Source organism: Thermobia domestica, chromosome 9 (assembly GCF_964235325.1).
Source record: "Thermobia domestica chromosome 9, izTheDome1.hap1.1, whole genome shotgun sequence".
In the NCBI taxonomy this organism is placed as follows: Eukaryota; Metazoa; Arthropoda; class Insecta; order Zygentoma; family Lepismatidae; genus Thermobia; species Thermobia domestica.
The window spans coordinates 57,097,106-57,121,268 of NC_137462.1; the positions used below are offsets into that span (position 1 = coordinate 57,097,106).

The following is a 24,163-nucleotide window of genomic DNA, read 5'->3' on the forward strand; positions in this document are numbered from 1 at the left end:
AAAACTGTCATATATATGCATTTAGAAACTACAAATAAACATTTTCTTACCCCAAAACTCGCTAATTAGATGGCTATGTACTTCGTGACCATATTGATAACCACAAACATAGACTGTTCGGACAATCGGGCTGTTTTTCATTAATGCCATGTCTCTGTAAACAGAAGAGATATAAGTTTTTTTTGTTTATTGCTGTCATAAACATAGTAGATTCATACTGTATATTCTACTAAAGTATACAAACCAAACTTCACACAATCATGTCAGTTTTATCTTTATGCAGTAACTTTCGAATGTTAGTTTATTAATATCCACATTTAATAAGATTTAAAAGTATCTGTGCATAAAGAAAATCATGTTCTTATTCATTTCGTTTTATATAAACTACATTCTGTTTAGTGCAAATGAATCGATGATTGTAGAAAGGGCTTGAGTTCGCCTGAGAAAACTTCGTTATCCGGACAGCGGTATAATGTACAAATATATGGAATCCTTCTGTTTACTACAAAAATCAGTACGGAACGTAAGTTATCCATATGCTACTTTTCGCATTGATGTTAGTAGTATCCATAGCGTACTGCCCTTTTTCCCGCACATATGTTACATCATGCCACTATAGGATGTCTGATATCTAAGAGCCTTTCGTATATTACTACGTATACGTATGTTACATACTTCAACTATATGTTCTATACGTCCATCTGTATGTGAGATCTTGACTGCTTATATACAGTTCTTTCGTTTGTACGGAAGTACGTTTATTCGGAACACTTATACGGAAACTACGTATAAAATATACGTACTTTTTCAATTACATGTTTGCTGTACGTTAAGTCCAAAAACTACAGGATTTACACATGGAACGTACGTTTTACATACGTCACATATGTTTTTTTTCAGTGCAGTTTGTGTAACTTTCAGACAATGGCATAATTTTTCTCAGCATAAACGATAATCTAGACCCCTTCAGTAACCACAGAACATTTTCGGGCTCCCACAACCTCAGGACTTCCCGCAACGCGAACTCTGCGAGTGTGTATTACGCCACTGCTTTCGGATATTAAGCAAAAACTATTTAAATCCAGGATCTTTCTTATGCTGAACTTATAGTTCAATATTGCATTTAAACCATTGTAACACCTCAACACCTGTTCTTTCTATACGTATAGTTGTGTGTACCCCTAGTGAATCGAAAATGTTCATAAACCAAATTTCAGGAAAATGTGATTCGGCTTTTTTTTTTTTTTTTTTTTTGTAGTCGTCGATTCATATTATGTTTAGTTGGTAATTAAAATTATACAGCAAATTATATGTGTAATATCACTCTTCACTACTACTACTACTACTACTACTATTACTACTACTACTACTACTACTACTACTACTACTACTACTACTACTACTACTACTACTAATAATAATAATAATAATAATAATAATAATAATAATAATAATAATAGTTTCATTTTACTGTGTGACACTATGGTAGATTTTCAAACTTTTGCAATTCAATACTCAAACTTCAAGTAGTACATCTATAATTACTGGATGTAATAGATTTATAAGATCAAAGGTAGAGCCTGTTCCTCGGACGCTGAGTCCGAGAGCCATTACTTGCTATGCCTTACTGTTTCTGTTCTATGGTGATAAAGGTTGAAACCGGAAATCGTTAATTTAAACCAGTTCCAGTTTGAATAAAGGGTTAATAGATAAAGCGAAACATATTCTTGGAAATCTGAATTAACCTTTTTTAGTTTGTCTGAAATACAATCAGCTCAAGGCATTTTTTTTACTAGCTGATTAACTTTTTATTGAATAAGTGATTCTGCGCAGTGTAATTCCTTGAACAATAAAGTAATAACGTAATAACATTTTAACTATAAGGTTCGATCAACTGAAACCCGTTCGTTCCATGTATTATTGGTATAGTATGTAGGAGGATATTGTTTGTTTAATAGTGTGTAGTGCTTAATGTCCCTGTGTGTTGGGTGTAGGAATGTCATTAATACGTATTTCCTTTTTGCAGGTATAACGAGTGAAAGATGGCCAATCCGTCCAAACAGGACCAGCGTGCCGTCATCTAGTTTCTGAGTGCCGAAGGTTGTCAACCAGCTGAAATGTTCCGGCGTATGAATGTATGATGTATGCGTCTCCAAAACAACAGTGGTGGACTGGGCCAGAATGTTTCGGAAGGGGCGTGAACAAACCACTGATTATCCCCATCCTGGTCAAGCCCATGTTGTTGCCACAGAAGACACGCGTGAGAAGGTGAATGCGGCTATAGCTGCGGATAGACGCATTAGTATTCAATTCATAGCGAACAGTTAAACATGAGTTATGGTACTGCTCAGAAAATTGTGAAAGGTCTGGGGTATCATAAAGTGTGCGCGCAGTAGATCCCCAGGGTGTAGACATGGACGGCATTTGTAAGCTAGTGCACAGTGGGACAAGTGTCTCAACGCTCATGGTGACTTTTTCTGAACAATATTTTTACTGCACGCTAACCATAGATGCTTCTAGATAGTGTACAAGTTTCCGCTCGAAATAAAATTTATTTCATGAATTATGATAACTGAACGGGTTTCTGTTGATTGCCCCTTATAGATTTTAAGAATACTAGTATGCATTGGTGGTAACGTATTTAAGAACACATCGTACATATCTACTCATTCAAACAAAATACGCGTCACAGAATGTCTTTAGAAGGTATGTTGATTATAGTTTGAAGATCCCGCACTCCAGCCAGCATAGAGTGCATGCTGGAAGTAATGTTTGTATATGAGATGCTGCTAGAGGTTTGAAGGCCTCGAACAACATGACAAGTGTAGGGTGTGTGTTCATTTAACCCCTTTTGGACGACTGTCGCGAATCCCTACATATTTCTTATGCGTGCTTCTACGAGTTGATGTGTGGCGGTGGCCGCAGGTGCCAATTGCAACGAGTTCGCAATGTACTGTTTACTCATCCTTGCTTAGTATATCATCTATCAACGATTTTGTGTACTTCTGTGAGAGGGAGGATTTTGGCGGTAGCAGAACAACAAGTTTTCGTGTTTTGGCTGTGTTCATCTTTGCTCTCTACTGCAAAATAGGTAAGTACTTGTACTATAAAAACCGTATAATACTATGGATATTCAACGGTTACAGGAACGAAATATTGTCCATTTTGGACGAGATGTTTCTCGAAATATTACAATAATGCGATATGTCGCTTTTTCGCGACATTCAGCAGTAATGACTAATATTTTTAGATGGTGCTGATAAATATTATTAATGATTTTTGTATATGTGATAAATATAATATAGTGTAGTGTACTGCATGTCTATGCTGCAAAAAAGTTTTAAAAATACATCGAGGGAAAGGAAGGTGAGAAACCCTAGGGAAAGGGGATTTTCAACGCTTCGTTTTTCCCTTACAAATCCCTGTGTCACTATTTTCTTTTATATATATATATATATATATATATATATATATATATATATATATATATATATATATATATAGATAGATAGATAGATAGATAGATAGATAGATAGATATAGATATAGATATTTAGATAGATAGATAGATAGATATGGATGTTGCTTCCCTTACCTCTCTTGCCAACAATTTCATACATTGATTGAAGGAGGATTGAAGGAGGAGGAGTCAACTTCGCGACATACCGGAAATACATAGTAAAAAATTATTTTCCGCACATCCGGCGTTAAGGGGTTAAATCTATTTTTGCATTGCAAGGATGACACCAGCCAACGAATATTTCTGTATTGTAACTAATTGACTTTAAACGTAGTTCTATATGGAGCTACCAGGGGCTCGGTAGTAAAAAATTGCGCATGGCTTGTGAAGGGTCAGTGCTCAATCGCTAGTGTACACGACATGAAGTGAAAGATTCCAACAGGACGTGTATCTCAGTGCTTCCACGACCATAGATAAGTGTTTGGATAGGAAGATCATGTCGCCCTACCACAAACAGTGCAATCAGAGCCACATTTAATCCCATATAAGCACCCAAAGAGTAAACACTAGATTGTTTGAAGCAAGCCTACGTTCCTGCGTTCTCACATTATTATGACACTTCGTTGCCGAGAACGTCGGTAACGTCAGGAGAGACGGAAATGGTAAGGCGAATGAATGGATTCCTGTGGTATTCAGCAAAAGAGTAGTTTCCGTGTTGGACACAGTGACGGTTGTGCGCATCCCGTAGATATGCAAATGAGTGGGGATAGTATGATTTCTTACTCATCACACTTGCCATTCCGGTATAAGAGTAATACGCTACACTTGTCACTCGCCTCTAACCTTCATTCAGGAGAGTGAGACTCCATTCGTGACGTCATCATTTTGGACACTTGCGGGACCCTACATTTCAACAGATCAAAGCACTTTCCAATATTGTTAGGGCAACACAGTAGTCATGGTATACCTCTTCTACTCTTGGCTTCTAGATATCCTTACGTGTGATTTACCAAGCACGTGTTAGACATGATAACATACTTCAGTCAAATTCTGGCCACGACCTCATCTAGCTACTTGAACATCTATAGCGAAAGTTGCTATATCATATCCACCCATTGGCTATTAAGGTGAATACTTTAAGTTTCTGAACATTCTATATAGCATGTTCAGGATTATACCGCGGGAACCACGTTGCGATCACTCTCACCTACCTTCTTGGTTGGTTGATTTTGACTTTAGCGTTCCGTTCAGCAACGAGATTATATGAGACGTGGACCAACAGTTTGACATGGGATCCGAGCCCACTGAAAATCGAACTCGAGTTTGCCTCACCGAAGGCTCGTATGCTAACCACCTAGCCACGAAGGAGGTCTCTTTCTTCTTGTGTGCTGATTTTTAGCAGATTCGGGAATTCCTAGGTGCTCTTCAATGCGTTTACACCAGTGTATTTTATGAACTTATGCTGTTTAAGAAAATCAAATTTTAAATATTATTAGGTGATTCCGTGAACAACAGTAATGACTCACGGATACGGAGAATGTGCGCTAATTATTATTACTATTATTATTTACATTTTTGTGGAAACGATGAACTAATAAAGTTAAAAATTTAGGTATAGTTTCAGACTAAAGGGATGAACGACTCAGTATTAAAGGATAAACTAAAAAATAATAATAATAATAATAATAATGTGAACTAATTAATATGGAATTGTTATTGAAAGTATGGAGGTGAGATACTGTAGAAAAATCCATGAGAGGATATTAGTAAATTACTGCAGACATTTTAAGTGAACTAATGATGAGAGACCTCCTATGGGCACCTACGTATATTTCAAGGAAGTATTTTACATGCTAATTCGTCAGAGTCCTTAGAAAGTTATTTGCACTGATGCACTTTTTCTTCAACAACTCCCGTAAGTTTCTTTTCTTGGCAGTATATTGCACAGAAATTGTATAACTTTAAATTATCACCTGAATCCGGAAAGCTCTTCGTACTTAGACACAATAGTCTCCATGGCCACAAAGATTACTTAAGTGTAATTTTTTAAAATTACTTAAGCTCAAATTACCTTTCTAACATATTTTGGCGTATACGAATAAATAAACGCTAATAGTGAAAGAATAAAGACATAGATCATTTTTCAAAATAGTTAAGAAGAAAAGAAATTAGATCTTTCTTCAAGGATAGAAGCATTTTCCTGGCCTCGTTAAGACTTATAATTGCTAAACATATTAATGGTTCAGTTTTTTCCTTTCAAGTTATCACAAATTATCATAAACTAGATATTTTCGTAGAAATAGGCTAGACAATCGGAAGAGATGGTAATCGGTGGGACAATTCAGGACAATACGGTGGATGAGGAAGGGTTGTATACTTGTATACTGCAACTCATGGAGATAGTCTGGACCATCCTTTGTGCGAAATGTAGGTGTGCGTTATTGTGCAAATGAGGATATCGTGACTACTGGGCTTTGCTGACAAATTTCCAGGATACTTCGTGTTCATCTCTGTTCGTGGAGTTCATCACTGTAATGATTCGCAGTGAAGGTTTCATCTCAATGGAGAACGAAGATGGATCACTCCATCATAGACCTTCATATCAGCAAGAACATCTTATGCAAGTGGAGGAATGGTTTTGGAAACTGAAGTGTACATAGATCGCGATCTAACTGTTTCCTGACCATTTACAATTATAGCAACAGATCCAGTTTTCATCAGAAGTGACAACCTAATGCAGCAAACTTTTCTGGTTATATCGTACGACCATTGCAAGAACTGAAAACTTTTCGTCATCTCGATCCACCCATTGGTTACGTTACAGAAAGATTGTTCTCCACCAAACTTTAAAACTGGACATTTTAATCTCCAGTCCATTTTACAAGTCAATTTATTTGATTTTTTGCGACAGTGCCTTCCTAGAAATCTTAATTTTATGTATGTATTTCAATAGTTATGATAGAAATCATTTATGACATGTCTTACCATTTATACAGTGTGGTCCAAAAGTAGGTATACACCCCTGCATTGATCAAGTATGACACTCTAACTTATAGATTTATTTCCTTCTACTTTTCCGAGCTTAAGATATAGGTAAAAAAGACATTAAAAACAAATAATAATAAATAAACTAAATCCACCTGATAAATAAAAAGAAATGATATAAAAAGCAACGAGTTGATGAGTACGGAACTGTTTACTTACTTTTGGGCCACCCTGTATATTATTATTAACCTAACTTGTTATATTGTGTTATATCAAATTGTATAGTGACAAGCAGAAATGGATATACTAGTGACATATTTCCTGTTATTAACTTTGGTGCGAATTAACCAATTATTATAATTATTATTATTATTATTATTATTATTATTATTATTATTATTATTATTATTATTATTATTATTATTATTATTATTATTTGCCAATGTAAGAATTGTATTTCTTTGTTGAATACTCAATATTTCACTGGTACTTTGTTCGGAAATTAGTGTCAAATACAGAAATAGGTAAATATAACAATTTTTGCTGGCACTGTACAATCAGAAAGCTTATGTTAATCTTAAAAGCACTGCATACATATTTTCATTTTATATACATGCATTTTGCTCATGGCTAGGATAATGGATTGTTTATAACAATTATATGTTTTACTTACGTAAATCTTTCTCTGTGTAAAAGACGATTTTTTGAGTCTCCAATCAAAAGAACTGTTGTATGCTGGTAACCGGCTGTGCATCGCCGCTTGAGCTTTTCTATATTAAGCAACGATATAGTCACCTTTATTTCTGATTCATTTGGACGCCTCAAAGTAGCTTGTATCTGGATATCATATTGAGGAAGATGGGCAGCTGCTTCCTGGAGATGGTTTCCTAGAGGAGGAGCTCGGTTAAGGATCTGTGAAGGAACAAGGAAAATAAATTGAAGGTTATGGAAGGAAAAATGAACATTGAAAGAATGTTTAAATATATGTGGTCCCATTCATGGAAACAAAGCAAAGGCAGATGTTCTTTCTTCAGCAATCCCTTACCCTTGAAATTTTTTTTCAAGAATACAGAACAAATGTAGAGAAGTTTCATGACTATTTAGTGGAAACATGGCTAGACGATGCAGACACCAACTTCTCATATAGTAGTTGCCTTGTTTTCTATACTTATTTTGCTGTCTTGTTTTTCGTTTGACTTCTTGTCAAATATAATTAAATTTGGGGAGCGAAATCTACGTTACCAAGAATTAGCACTTCTTTCTGTGTTCATTCAAACCTTTTAGTTCTTTATTGATTATTACATACACTTTTCCTGAGTTTTGTTTGGCATTATTATCTTGTTCAATGTATTCTACAATTGTGAGAAAATTCTAAGTTTCTGGATAGAAAATGGTAGTTAGTGCCTTTAGTGAAGTACGGTAATTATTATTTTCATTCCATAAGCATTATTTTATTGATCAATATGCGAATACGAAATCTTAACCTGTCCATACGAGAAATCTGAAATCAACCTCGTACTAGTGAGTGATGATTAGAAACTGAATACTTGTAAATTTAACGTTACTAAGAACCAACCGTTGACACTATGCTTAGTGAGACCTGCGATCGTTAGTGAATGTCTTTTGTCAAGCTTTGATTTATTTTATGTAATTAGTGTTTCTCTCTTTTCCAGCAGAACTAAGAAGAACTAACTTGTCGAGAGGTGGCACTTTTAAACAGAAAACTAACAAAAGAACATCCCAATATTTTTACAATTGTGCAGTTTCTACAACAGATACAGAGTGAAAATAAAGCTTCTATGCTAATGGTGTAGGTAGGAAAGAAACCGAAGGAAACAAACCTTAAATACAAGCAAGTTCAACAAAAGATCAAATCACTGAGAAGAAGGCTGGAATCGCCTGTAATGGACTTGGTGGTTTACGTGGATGCATGCGGTTGCGTACTGTTTGCATTTAGAACAGTGATGGTGAGGTCTTATTATTGTTAAATTGTATTGAGGTTAAATTGTGTTGGTTACTTGATGATATCTGGTATTTTATATTGCTGCTATTTACATTGACAATATAAGTAGTATAGAATCATGTTTAGAAGACAAATCATCTGCGAAGGTGATGCCGAGAAAGATGTGATTAAAAAACAAAAGGTCCTTTTAAGGACCTCCTTTTGCATCCTCTTGTATTGTTTATTTAACACATGACCAAACAAGACTTAAGGATGTAAACTGTGGCATCTTTTAAGTATTGCGAGCCTTAGCATGCTGGAAATAAACTACTAGAAATCCGAATGAAATTTTGTTGTGAAATGGCTTGATGTCAGACCGAAGTAAGTTTGTTTTCTGTTCGTTTCAGTTGCAAATTCATAAAGTGTCATCTCATAATTTTTTGGTAGTTTACAGCCGTTAAAAATATTATTTCTATTGTCGATTTGTACTTTCAGTATTCAAATGAGCAAAATGATAAAATCAATGAAAATAACCATATATACTTATACGTATCAAAAATTCCCATTTATAACAAATGTTCCAGTTCCTTTGTATATGAAATCAATTCTGCTATTCTTCTGGGAAACAACTGCAGAGGCGCCTTTAATTTCGAATGTTTGTCCATGTGTTCTTGCATTGTTGTCTCAAGACACTTCAGGATTGTTTATATTTACGCTCTCTGTCAGAGGTTAGGCTATATGGGATGGGATTTAAAGTTTAAAAGTGAGATTACAATAGTGTGTTCGATACTCTCCTATCAGGAATTGAACCCGGAACTTATACATAAAAGGTTTACGTTAGCCACTAGACAAATGAGGGGGCAAGATTTTATGAAGCCAATCAAACCAAGGGAAACACCTGAATTATCTGAATCTTCGGACTCGTAATGTAGATATATGGCATGGTCAAACACAACCAAAATTTGATGCAATCAATGAAAAGTGAACGAATGTGACTTATTTATACAAGATTGTTGTGATTCTTAATAGAAGTTATAATTCGAACGAGCTGTGATATAACATTTGGCGTGCTCACAAGACACGCACCCAGAAATTATTGTTAGGATGAGGTCAAAGTTTCTTTTGGAGGTCCAATACTGCAAAACCCTACGTCTGTTTACTATTAGCCCAAACTAAAACTAAATTACTTGATTGGAATTACTTGAAAACTAAAAGTAATTCATAAGTACTGTAACCTACATTCTGAGAAAGAAATCCTCCAATCCTCCTTGTGTCGAAAACCGTAAAAATGCTTCGCACGGAATTAGATTTGGTAAAGATCTATCTGCATAAAAAAATGATGACTCTAGTTGACCTCATCGTCCTTTCTATGTGAAAATCTGGTCACACACACACACGCACTTACTATATATGCTACTTATATATAGTAAGGATTTATAATATACTAGTCATTGAAATAGTTTGTGTTATACCGTTATGTTCCCCACTGTTAAAGAATCCGTCTTTATAAAACAGAGAAATAATTATGATATTCTTTGATTTATGCAATCTCTGGGTAAGAATAAAACAAATGAGTTGCGTTTCACGTTCTGAAACTATGGTAAAACTTCCGAACAATGGGGCTTGGATTGCATTGCAGAGATAAGATCAGAGGTTGAACCTATTCTTGAGATATTGAATTCATTGCTATCTGTTACCGTTATTAGAATCACGCTAGGCACTCGGACGAAAACATGTAAAAGCTTTTTTCAGACTAGCCATCTTGAGTGAGGTTGTTCTTATTCACACCAGGCAAATGCCGAGATGGTACCTAACATATAGGTACCAGGCTTCTTTCTTTCTTTCTTTTTCGTAAGATAGTGTGATCACCGAGGGACGTCATCCCTCATATTTGACGGGCTAACATGGCTATAGGTGCCGAAAGCCCAGAAATCTAATTCCTAATTCCTAAACTAGAATCACGCTAATGGGCCTTAGAAGATTGTAATATTAGTATGTCCGTAAGACCATCCTTGAGTTCTGTTTTTTGCAACAGAGGGCTGGAATGACGATCTCGGCCAGGTTCGTTAATGGAGCCAAACTGTTAACATCTTCATGGGTAACGATGACGGGGGATTTCTACCACTTCCGGTTTCAATAGAGTGATAAGGTTGGAAAGGAAACATATTCTTGGGTCGCTGAATCCATACCAAAACCCAGTTCTCATACTATAGAAAGAAACGTTGGAACCGGAAATGGTTGATTTCTATCACTTGCAGTTTGAGTGAAAGGATGGAACATATTCTTACGAAACTGAATCCAAATCTGGAAACATTTCTCGCTGCTGCCGTTTTTAGTCTGATACCTGCCGATAGACAGATAGATAGTCTAGTCATTTAACGAGAAAAAGAGGCCCGACCTAGAAAAAATTCCTGCCAAACTGGAAGTGGTGTCATTCGACACTATGTAATGTGCTGAATAACATACTAAAACCCCACCGAAATCCACTTTGGGGAAACTTCTACAGGGTGGTTCAAAAGTCACTGATAATGACAAATTTATTTTACACGGACGCTGAATGAAAATATTTTCACAGCCTATAGACACACCATAGAAAGCTGGAAATGAGGTCATTCGATTCATTTTATAATACCAAATAATATAGTAAAACCCCATCGAAATCCACCTTGGAGAAACTTCTACAGGGTGGTTCAAAAGTTATTGATCTTATCAAATGTGACTACATGGTCGCTGAGCAAAAAACAATATTCCCAAAACCCAGAAACAAATCCTAAAATGCTGAAAATAGCGTCATTCGATTTATATTATTTCACTAAATAACATTAAAATTTCACCAAAATCCATCTTGGCAAAAAATGTACAGGGTGATTCAAAATTTTGTGAAATCGAAAAAAATATTACTTACACTCGCGCTGACAAAATGGAATGAAAAATCTAGAGATAAATTGTTAAACGCTAGAGATGATATGATTTTAGGATTTCTATTGTGCTGACAAGGGACATCACCCAATTGTCCGGCTCCGATTTCAATGAAATTTCTCTAGCTGATGGAGGACATATATGTATTATTTGTGATGACAGAAATTTTTGCCATCGTGCATGTTTTCTTTCTTTTTTAATATTTTTTAAGTTGTGATGTGGTTATTAGAGATTACAGCAGAAGTCCCTTACTAACTTTCTAAACGTAGCGTTAATGAAAGAACAACCATCTAGATACATATAAGGCCTAGAGGAAAGTTGTATGGTAGGCATGACCTTGACCGCAGCCATCTTGAAATTCGCCATTTTGAATTAAAGTCAAGTTTTTTAAATGGGAATAGGGTAATATGATACATAATTTCGGGCTAGAATTTAATCAGGAAGACAATGGTAAAGCTAGTTTTGAGATACACTCATTTGGGGAAAAGTTACAGGCATTTAATTGTTCAGTTACTACGTGCGAAAGTCCCTTACCTCCGCTTATAACCCACGTGTTAATGATAATAAGTGGATAAAAGCTTCGGTAATACATATTATGCCTAGAGGGAAGTGATACGGTAAGGTTATCCTTGATGGCAGCCATCTTGAAATCCTCCATTTTGAATTAAAGTGAAGTTTGAAAAATGTAAACCATAGAATGTGACACCTCATTTTAATAGCAAATTTTTTCCAAAAAGCCAATGGAATGCCTTTTTTTGTTCTATAATTAACCAGTGTGAATTTAGAATTGCTTCTAATGTGCACCAAACGCCCATTATTCGATCTTTCAAATTGGCAACACTCCTAATTTTCACCGCATATTTTAAGATTCCAACTGGCACTTTGTAGTTGTTGCCATGGCTCGTGTTTTCTAAATTTATTACATTTTTTGAGAGTTGTGATTTGTCAGTTCATGAATAGTGTTGGGATAAGCATCCAGCAATCGTTCTGAATTTTGAAGACTTGCAATTTAATTATTTATTTTAAACGAGAATACATGAAGAACCTATGGAATAATGGACATTTGGTGCACATTAGAAGCAGTCCTAAATTCACACTGGTGAATTATAGAACAAAAATAAGCATACCGTTGGCTTTTTGGGAAAATTTGCTATTAAAATGAGGTGTCACATTCTATGGTTTACATTTTTCAAACTTCACTTTAATTCAAAATGGAGGATTTCAAGATGGCTGCCATCAAGGATAACCTTACCGTATCACTTCCCTCTAGGCATAATATGTATTACCGAAGCTTTTATCCACTTATTATCATTAACACGTGGGTTATAAGCGGAGGTAAGGGACTTTCGCACGTAGTAACTGAACAATTAAATGCCTGTAACTTTTCCCCAAATGAGTGTATCTCAAAACTAGCTTTACCATTGTCTTCCTGATTAAATTCTAGCCCGAAATTATGTATCATATTACCCTATTCCCATTTAAAAAAACTTGACTTTAATTCAAAATGGCGAATTTCAAGATGGCTGCGGTCAAGGTCATACCTACCATACAACTTTCCCCTAGATCTTATATATATCTACATGGTTATTCTTTCATTAACGCTACGTTTAGAAAGGTTAGTAAGGGACTTCTGCAGTAATCTCTTATAACCACATCATAACTCTTAAAAATTATAAAAAAATAGAAAACATGCACGATGGCAAAAATTTCTGTCATCACAAATAATACATATATGTCCTCTATCAGCTAGAGAAATTTCATTGAAATCGGAGCCGGACAATTGGGTGATGTTCCTTGTGAATAACATATTGAAACGTACCAACCGAATCCATGTTGGTGAAGATCGTATAGAGTGATACGAAAATAACTGAAATTGAAAAAAATGGGTACATTCCGTATTTATTCATAAGCTAATGACAGTACAATAGTCTTTATTTTTAACGTTATTCTCTTAAAATTTCATTTAGAATTTCTACTTGTAATACAGAAAAAATCTACTACGTAATATTAGTGTTGATAGATCTGATGCGCTTTATGCTACTATGTTGATGCTAATGCAACCATTCTTATTTGTTTAATATAAAACCACTATGAATGAAGTGTGAGATTCCCCAGCATGGATACATTCAACTCAGACAATTCTAACCAAAGCAAAGTTGTGTGCATAATCTCCGAGAATCAGAGTGATAACACCAAGGATTGTCTCGTCACTGTCAGAGAAAAAGGACTTAGAACTATTAAATCATTTACACAAGAACGAAATGACGTCAAGCTCCTGCACCAATTGGAATGGATGTTACAGTCAGAACTGCATGTTAAAGTCCGTAATCTTGTAGAAGGGATTATACTAACTCTCGACGAATGCGTAGTCCTGGAAACTATTCTAAAGAAACTAACTCGCCAATTTAAAAGCGATTGCGCTCAGAAGGTGAACCATTCAACTGGAAAACTGACTGCTTCTTTTGTTGTGAATCTTGCGTTGATCTTCAGCATCCAAATCGTGTAAAATTTCGCAAAGCTCAAACCATACCTTTTCGTGATCACATACTTGAAATATGTACAGAAAGGAGAGACAAATGGGGAACCGAAGTTGCAGGAAAAGTCAATCAATGTGTAGATTTCATAGCCGCTGGTGCTGTGTATCACAAAAGTTGTCATGAAAGATTCCTTGCGAAGCTACAACCACAAACTCAAACAGGGACCCGTAAAGTGCCACCGTCAACATGTACTAACCCTAAGCAGGAAAACAAACTTCCAGGTCGTCAGAAAGATCCAGAAATGATAAGTGCCTTTGAAAATCTGTGTGATTGGATGGAAAGTGATACTGAATGGCATTATATGACTATAAGTGATCTTCACATAAAGATGTGTGAAATAGTGGGAAATACAAAAGTTTATTCCCCTAAAAGACTGAAACAAAAGCTATTAGAGCATTATAAAGAACATATTCTAGTCAGTTCCAGTCAGAGAAAGCCAGACATTGTATGCTTGCGAGATATGGCAACATTTATCATAAATGAAATGTGGCATACGAGAAAACAAGATAGCCATGAAGACGATACCACAAATATAATAATCACGGCAACAAAGATCATTAAGACTGACATCCGGGAAATGAAATTTGATTTATCCATATACTCAACTAATAAATATATTAGAAAAACGAAGAAAGGAACTCAGTACCCCAATCATTGCATACCATTCTGAAGTGCTTCACGTCATCAAAAATAATAAAATTTCTGTCATCACAAATAATACATATGTGAAGATATGTGTATTTGGACATATGAAAAAGTTTCTTATTTTGAACAATGGAACATTTTATTTCAAAAGAACATTTCAGTCAAAAGCATCATCATTCGTTTCAAATTAAATCACCTATCGACTTGTTTTTTCTAAGTTCATTTGCCTTTGCTGTCTGCCATTCATTTCTTACGTTGTAAATTTTTCAGTTAATAAAATAACAGATTGCTTCCCCGTCCGCATTCCTATCATCACTTTACCTTGGTTAATCTACGAGCATGCACTTTTTTCATCGAGACACAAATCAAAGTGAATAACCGAGGATATGAACCCGGAAGGAACGCCAGACAAAATGGATTGAAAGACTATTGGAAGGGACAGTCGACATGGAGCGAGGGACGAGATAGAAGGTAGACCGCTAGCTACATTTGAAATTGACGATTGATAGCCTTGCTCTATCTTAGAGAGCACCTTTGATTCAACGACGATGTATTGCTTTTTAAGAAGAAGTTATAAGTTTGTCTAAAGTTGCGGTCTTCGCGAAGTTGGTTACTCAGTCCGGGTTTCCCCGACTCTTAACTTTGGTTACTTGAACGACCAGCCAGCCAAACAGAGGGATGGACGGACGTCGGCCCGTTGGAGGAATCGTGGAGAGGACAACGATCAGACCTGCAAGTAAGTGCGAGTAGATTAACCTATCCCGAAAGTTACTCCCTTCTTGCCCCTTTTCACCCCCTTTAACATCACAGTCTGTTTCTTTTGTACGTGTTGGATTTCATTTAAATGCAACCCAGGTTGGATCCCGTACCTCATATTTTGTTAAGTTCTATATTTACGAAATCCTGGGCGCAACTTGTCGGATCTGACATCCCCAAACACGTCAATTACTCACACATCATCTGAGCTCTCAGACCGACAAGGGGCGACTGCACATGGCGGAGATGTGGTTTTAACTTGTGTGGATGCACACATATCTGCGACCCTCGATTTATTTTGCATTAGTTTGTTTGCCGCCCACCGTTAGAATTTGATGAAATTCTATTTGTTTTGCCACCCTCCCTCCACCCTCTCAATTTGTTGTGTTATTTTGTTTTGTGTGCTTTTAGTTATATTATTTAGAGATATTTAGAGAAAATGGTGAATACTAGCATTATGGCACAAACTCTACTTACGTCTCTAGATTCTATTGTGCGCCCCACATTTTTTCACGGCAAGTATGGGGAAGACGTCATTCGTTTTTTTGAGTATTTCGAATCTTACTGCGTCATTTATGAGTTCAATGCAGTAAAGAAGCGTCATTTGCTTCCATATCTATTAAGGGACGGAGCCTTAGCGTGGTTTCTAGCTTTAACTAGGACAGACGAATTTGTGAACTTGTCGTATGTAGACATAAAGAGACGAATGATCACATTATTTGGTGGTTTTGTGGTTAAGAAGGTGACGGAACACACCATTCGTTCTAGAGATCAAAAAGAAGGGGAACCTATTATGACATATATTTATGAGAAGCTAGATCTCATACTTAGTTTTGATAAAGCCATGCCGATTCAACAACAAATTAATTTCCTTATTGAAGGGTTATTGCCTCAGTATTTTAAGCTTACATGCAACAAATTGTTTCCATCTGTTGATGCGTTATGTGAGTTTTTATTACAAGAACAGTCAGCTGAGTTAATAGTAAATTACAAGACGCTCATTAAATCTAATTCGAAAGAACAAGTCTTGCAGTTTAGTACACCGGAATTTATCGCTAAGATAGCTGATGTTTCATTGCGCGATAATTCTCATGTTTCATTTCCTCTCGAAGAACAACGGGAAAAAAAAGAAATGCTTGCACGTTTGCATTATGATATCTTATCCGCTGAGAAAGAATGCAGTGATCAACAGTCTGTAGATTCTATTCCGCCTCATCAACAGAAATGTAACTCTTTTTTTTCTTTTTGTTCCTCTGAATGTAAAAGTGCCGAGAATAATAATAATATGCATGATAGAATGGGCTCTGCGACGAATACCTCTGTTATGGTTAAGAACGAACAGAACAAGCGCAAACAGAATCATAGTACGTCTCACGTGAATAATAAAATACACTGTCCGGCCAAAGCATTAGAGTGCAACATGGCGCAAGTCAGGAGAAGTAATAATTGTAATGTTTTACATAGTGGAAATAGTTCAGGGAATAGTGAAAGACCTGTTTTTAAGACCCACACGATTACTACGCCTATTGTTAGGGATAGGATTCTGCCTTGCATCAAAATTACTATTGGAAATAAAGAGTATAAAGCGTTATTGGACTCTGGGAGTCAAATTTCAATTTGCACTAGAGAGCTCCTTCCTCCGAACACTAGACTTGTTAAAAGACGTACTATTATCCGTGGCATCTCGGGTAAAGGACTTGAAACTAACACGTTAGCTGTACTGAAGTTCAAAATTGACGGCTATTCATTTACGCATACTTTTAGAGTTGTTGACAAATTTGCTTCTTCTGTTTTGTTGGGGAATGATTGGTTACTTCCTCAACATGTCACTATTAACCAGGATATTCACGTAGTTCATATAGTTAGGTTTGGGAAGCCTACTGATCACGCTTTACCTGAAAGTCATGCTATAGGCACAGTTTCCGAACAAACAGCGAACCTTATGCAAGCGTATTTCATAACGGCGAAATCTGTTACTTTGCCACCAAATTCCAGTGTTTCAGTACCTGTTCGTAAAATTAATGATTTAGTGGGAATTAAAAATGTTTTGCAACCCAATGAAAACATCTGTTCTAAAGCCGAAATTTTTGTTAATGAATCTAGAGTGGATCCTGTTAATCCTGTCATTAGAGTAGTCAACCCAACCAACAAGAAGTTGTGTTTAGAGAAAAATCTCCATTTAGGTGAAGCCATTGACATTAGGCCGGGTGCACATGATCCAAATGATACAGATAGTGTTCAAAATCATGGTTTAGCCAGTAAACAAGACAACAATAACTTTCCTGCTGGTTTTGATGTCAAGCGTGTGGACATTAACCCTCAACTTTCGGACGATCAGAAGCAAATGTTTTATTCTGTTATAGAGGAGTATAAGGATTGTTTTTCTTGGTCAGAGGATGATTTTGGAGTGGCCAAGGGCTACGTACATGAAATTAAAATGCTAGATAACGTCCCAGTTCACACCAATCAGTTTCCTATCCCCTTCCATTTAAGAGAAGAAGTTAAAAAACAGATTGATACTTTGCTTAAACAAAAGGTTATTAGGAGGTGCATCTCGAGTTATAACTCGCCTATTCTTCTCGTGAAAAAGAAGTCTGGATCTTATAGATTTTGTTTGGATTGTAGAGCGATCAATTTACACATTGCACCAGACAGTTTTCCTGTACCGTCGATAGAAGACATTCTTTCGCGTCTTAGTAAGTGTCGCTACCTGTGCTGCTCGGACTTGCTCAGTGGTTTTTTTCAAGTGAAAATCGCGGAAGAATACCAACACGTCACTGCCTTTTCAATCCCAGGAGCTGGTTCTTTTTGTTTTACAGCACTTCCCCAAGGCCTTATCACTAGTTCCGCTGGTTTAAACAGATTAGTGAAAATGACATTGGAAGGATTAGAATCTGAACAAATTTTCGGGTACCTTGATGATTTTTTCTGGGGTGGGAATACTTTTGAGGATGTTATCAACCTCACCAAGAAGTTATTTCAACGAATTAGAGAACGTGGTCTTAAACTTGCACCAGAAAAAACGAAATTGGCTTATTTTTCATTAACAGTTTTGGGACACGATATTTCGTACGATGGCTTGCGAATTTCCAAGAAAATAACTGACTCCATTAGTAATTATGAACGTCCGAAGACGAAAAAACATGTGAAAAGTTTTCTAGGATTAGCTAGCTTTGTAAGACGATTCTTACCTAATTTTTCTGAAATTGCGGAACCTTTGAATTCACTTCTCAGAAAGGATGTACCGTTTAAGTGGACACAAAAACAACAAGATGCTTTTGAGAAAATTAAAGATCTTATCATAAAATCGCCATATTTGATGCATTATAATCCTAAACACCCTGTATACTTGTTCTGTGATGCATCAACTCGCGGTCTGGCTGCCGTGCTCAAACAACCTATATCCTCTCCAGATGACCCAGAGTTAGCACCTATTGCTTATTGTAGCCGTAGCTTAAATAAAAGCGAGAAGTCTAGACACCCTTATGAACTTGAACTTTTGAGTATCATATATGCCTTTAGATCCTTTCGTTACTTTTTGCTAGGACGTCACTTTTTTTTGAAAACCGATTGTAAGAGTCTTTTGTTTTTAAAGCAGACAAAAAATGTAGGCAAATTTGCTAGGTGGCTTAGTTTTATTGAACAGTATAACTTTACTGTGACACACATATCTGGGGTATCTAACATAGAAGCCGATGCACTTTCACGTTTTTCTCGTGCCCCCAGGGACATTTCTGATGAGCAACAAAATGAGGAAGACCCTCGAGTATTTTCTTCCACTGTTACAGAGTGTAACAATATGCTAAGTGACGAACCTTCTCTCAGAAATGAACAAATGAAGGACCCGTTTTATAAGGATATTTTTGATTGGTTAGAAAACAAGGAAAAGAAAAATCCCAAAATTGAAAGACAGGCATTTTATTTCACGGTTAAAGAAGGAATCTTGTATAGAAAACAAAAAACATCTAGTGGTATGAAATTTTTAGTTGCTGTACCTGTTTCATTACGCTACAAAGTTTTTGATGCGGCTCATACTTCTGCCATTGGTTCAAGTCACGGAGGCTTTTCTAAGACATATGATCTTTTAGTGAAATCTGTGTATTTCCCTAATATGAAACAATATATTTATCAGAAATGCCAAGAATGTTTAATTTGCCAGTCCAGCAAAAATAAACCTGGTTCTGCTTATGGTACATTGCAAACGTATCCTCAAGTGCCGCCCTTCTATCGCATTTTTGTAGACATTGGAGGGGTGTACTCCTCGAGTAATATTTTGAGACACAAGTATTTGATTGTCGTAGTCGATGCAGCTACTCGATATAGTATTTGTGGTTCATTAGCAGATATAACAGCGTCTTCTGTAAGTAGTTTTCTTTATGAAAATGTAATTTTGAAATACGGTATTTTCAAAGAATTAGTTACAGACAAAGGTCCATGTTTTACAAGTAACCTATTCAAGGAGTTGTGTGCAATGATTGGAGCTAAGATTCGATTTGTAAATGTTCAAGCTCATTACGCTAACGGGACTGCTGAGATAGCTATCCGAAACATTGAACAGAGACTGAAATCTGCGTTGTGTAATAAAGATCAAGGAAAATGGGTCGAACTGCTGCCATCTATTATGTTAGCCCACAATTTAACTGTTAACTTATCATCTGGATACAGCCCCTTTGAACTTTTGCATGGATTCAGATGTAGAATGCTACACGAAGCAATTTTGGACACCCCTTGTCAATTTCAGGACAATGCTGAACGTTTACAGCAACTTGGAGAAATACGAGACAAAGCCCATGATAAATGGTTCCAGAGACATAAGACGGCAACGAAATTTTATGACAAACGTCATTCGAAACCCAATTTCAAAGTCGGAGACAAGGTATGGATTTTGGACAGCACCATGAAGAAAGGATCCACCAGAGCTTTCAGTGGACGTTATTTTGGTCCAGGAATAATTCAAGATATTGACCACCCAAATTCCTATTTTGTTAAGTTCAAGACTGCGCGAGGAAGATTCAAGGTTGATTCGATTGCAGTACAAAGATTGAAGAAGTACTACGAGAGACAGGAGAAGGAAAACGAGGGAGAGGAAGAAGAAGATGATGTTGACTTGGATATACAAGACATTGTCGAGGATGCTACTGCGAATGCCTGCTGTGCCGAAGAACAGGAAGGAAGAAATAAGAGAGAGAAAGAAAAAGAAGAACACTATGAAATTATTTTTAATCCTTCGGTAAACATGATAGAAAAAGAAGAAGATATTCCATCTGTGAATCTTCGTGAGGTTGTGATTGCCAACCAATTACCTACTTGGGCTGAAACAGGGAAGAATTGTTCCAGTTTGAAACCGAAGTTTGGTGCCAATTCTGCAATCAACAAGAAAATCAGTGTTTTTCGAGGAGATATCGCTATGATTAAAGCTGACGCCGTTGTCAATCCCACGAATGAATTACTTATTCCATTAGGAGGAGCAGATAGAAGTATCCAAGAAGCTGCAGGAGAAGAATTTCGTAAAGACTGCGAGAAAATACGTTCTTTAAAACCAGGACAAGTGAAGATTGCTCCAGGCTATAATCTCCCCGCTGATCATGTATTATTGACGTGTGGTCCCAGAGATGCGAACAAGAAGACTTTGGAGAATTGTTATAACAATTGTTTTGATTTTGTGTTGAAAAATCAGTTTTCAACTGTGGCTTTTCCTTGCATCGCTGCTGGTGCATTTCATTTCCCTAAGGAACCTGCTGCTAGAATTGCATTGTTGAGTACACGAAAATTTTTAGAGGATCATGTGGACAACGTAGACCGTATTGTATTGTGTATTTTCGACAAGGAGAATTGGGATCTCTATCAGCGTCTTTTACCTGTGTATTTTCCCTTGGAAGAAGGAAAAGAAGTGGAAGCTGTTTCTCTGCAATGAAGTTTTTTTTAAAAAAAAAGAGGAAAAAAGAAGACGGTTCTCAAAGGAAGATTTGATGGATTAGGAACATCTGTGAAGTTAGTGACGAATTTTGTTTTGACACTGGCCATGTCATTATGGAATTTGTTTTGGTTTGTTTGTATTTCTAAGTCTTGCCGGCAATAACAATTACAACGAAGATAAGGAGAAAAAGGAGTACTCATATAGACATCATTTTTTTTCAGTCACTTAGAACTGTTGGTTAACTTTGTAGAACACGTTCTTTTTCTTGGTCATCTAATCAACATCTTATTGATACATTATGTTTTGCAGAAGAAAACTAGGGAGATAGACGCAACTATGAATTGATATTTGTATACTATCTATGTTATGATAGTGATGAAGAAGGAATCCTTACGTTTTTTGCATTTTTCAAGATGCATTTTATAACCCAAATGTGGATGTAAAGAAGAATGAAGTTTTTCTTTCCCTGGATTTTTGATTTGATCCTACGATTTGTTATTAGTTATTGGGAATATACCCAGTCAATGTATTCTTTTCAAAGGAATATACACTGTTATAACCTCTTGTGTGATTTTAGTGATCTTTTGGAATGATCAATTTTTCATCGTCTGCAGTGTATATAGTAAACTTGCGTATTTCATCATGAAGATGACTTGGGATTTATTCATGACGAAGATTTGTACTTATTTGATATATACTTTTGTATATTTGTAGATTTGACTTGATTCCACATTTTCCTGTGGGTATACGTACTTTTACTTTCATATAAGAAGAAAGAAGTTTCTTTTCTTTTAGCGCATAATTAGTTAGGGATTTAGGAATATGTTTGGTGATAGTCTGTCATGTTGATTTCTTTTGAGGTTTTTAATAGCCAGTGCAGAGGGCTATAACTCTGCCAATACGTCGGTCATTGTGGAACTAAATTCTCCACAATTCGTTTTTCTAAAACCTGAAATCAACATTCTTTTGTGTTGTTTTATCTGTTCTTTCTATGGGTAGCTAGATTAATTTTTCTTCTACCGCGTAATGATTATTTTGATTATAGAGTTACAATTTTATTGGAATTGGAGTTTTTATTTACTATATATAGATATATACGTATGAATTATGGTTTAGTTATTAATTTTGCTTTTTTTCCCCTGATTTTTCGTCAATTTTATTCATTCCATTATTTTATCCAATTATTGTCCCTATTCTCATATCTTACGTGTTTTGGGCAGTCATTGATTGTATTCCCTAAATCTTGTGATGTTACTGCTACATACCTGTCTACCCTACTCCTATAATCTACTTGTACTGTATGAACTTTCCAGTTATGTGATGTGTAAGGACATTGTACCTGTGATTTCCAGATCTACATTTTATGCTTAGTGATGCTGTGTTTACAACATCGACGTTGCTGTGCTTACGTCATTTGGCATTGACTGTTCTGCTATCAACTGTGTTAGTGTGTGAACATTTTTGCTGTACTCATCATTTCTTATCATATGATTCTTTCCAGACTATATTTGCTGCTGTGTTTTTATCATGAAGACTGAATGAAACTACAAAGATGCTTAAGTTTTTTTTTTAAACAGAAATTCTAAAAAGTGATTTTTTTTTTGTTTGTCTCCGAAATGTTTTCATTCGGGACTTTGATTTCAGGGGGGGGATGTGAAGATATGTGTATTTGGACATATGAAAAAGTTTCTTATTTTGAACAATGGAACATTTTATTTCAAAAGAACATTTCAGTCAAAAGCATCATCATTCGTTTCAAATTAAATCACCTATCGACTTGTTTTTTCTAAGTTCATTTGCCTTTGCTGTCTGCCATTCATTTCTTACGTTGTAAATTTTTCAGTTAATAAAATAACAGATTGCTTCCCCGTCCGCATTCCTATCATCACTTTACCTTGGTTAATCTACGAGCATGCACTTTTTTCATCGAGACACAAATCAAAGTGAATAACCGAGGATATGAACCCGGAAGGAACGCCAGACAAAATGGATTGAAAGACTATTGGAAGGGACAGTCGACATGGAGCGAGGGACGAGATAGAAGGTAGACCGCTAGCTACATTTGAAATTGACGATTGATAGCCTTGCTCTATCTTAGAGAGCACCTTTGATTCAACGACGATGTATTGCTTTTTAAGAAGAAGTTATAAGTTTGTCTAAAGTTGCGGTCTTCGCGAAGTTGGTTACTCAGTCCGGGTTTCCCCGACTCTTAACTTTGGTTACTTGAACGACCAGCCAGCCAAACAGAGGGATGGACGGACGTCGGCCCGTTGGAGGAATCGTGGAGAGGACAACGATCAGACCTGCAAGTAAGTGCGAGTAGATTAACCTATCCCGAAAGTTACTCCCTTCTTGCCCCTTTTCACCCCCTTTAACATCACAGTCTGTTTCTTTTGTACGTGTTGGATTTCATTTAAATGCAACCCAGGTTGGATCCCGTACCTCATATTTTGTTAAGTTCTATATTTACGAAATCCTGGGCGCAACTTGTCGGATCTGACATCCCCAAACACGTCAATTACTCACACATCATCTGAGCTCTCAGACCGACAAGGGGCGACTGCACACATATATGTCCTCTATCAGCTAGATAATGTTTGGCATGGGTGTGGAGGTAGACCATGTTTTGGGGTCAAAGTGGCTTATTAATGAATAAGCTGGGATTCTCTGTTCCTTATTCTGAAGTTGTGAAATACAAGCAGTGTGTGTTGGCATCTATTAGCGAGGAGAGCACTGTGAATGAGTTCTTTCCTTCAGATTTTGTGCAGTGGTCAGAGGATAACATAGACCTCAATATCCAAACACTTGATGGGAAAACACCTTTCATGGGATGAGTATAGTCACAGCCTCAATTCCGTCTACCATTTGCTTCAGCAAGCATGAGCCAGCAGTAAAAAGATTCTCAGGGCGCTTTCCAGTTCAAGAATTATGCAAAACCTTGGGAACTCCAATAGAACAGTATTCGGCCCGTGAAGTGTCTACACTGCAGTCCCTTAAGCTAGT

General features: G+C 36.4%; 1 protein-coding gene across 1 annotated transcript in view; it reads right to left on the reverse strand.

Annotated features, from left to right (window-relative positions):
* Window positions 1–24,163, reverse strand: part of LOC145694674 (uncharacterized) — a 260,526-nt gene that overhangs the window by 37,959 nt on the left and 198,404 nt on the right. Inside the window, exons 5-6 of the mRNA XM_081771169.1 lie at window positions 7,118–7,356; window positions 51–154 (exon numbers count right to left, since the gene is read on the reverse strand). Of these exons, the coding sequence (XP_081627295.1) occupies window positions 51–154; window positions 7,118–7,356 (343 nt within the window). The remainder of the gene's footprint in view (window positions 1–50; window positions 155–7,117; window positions 7,357–24,163) is intronic.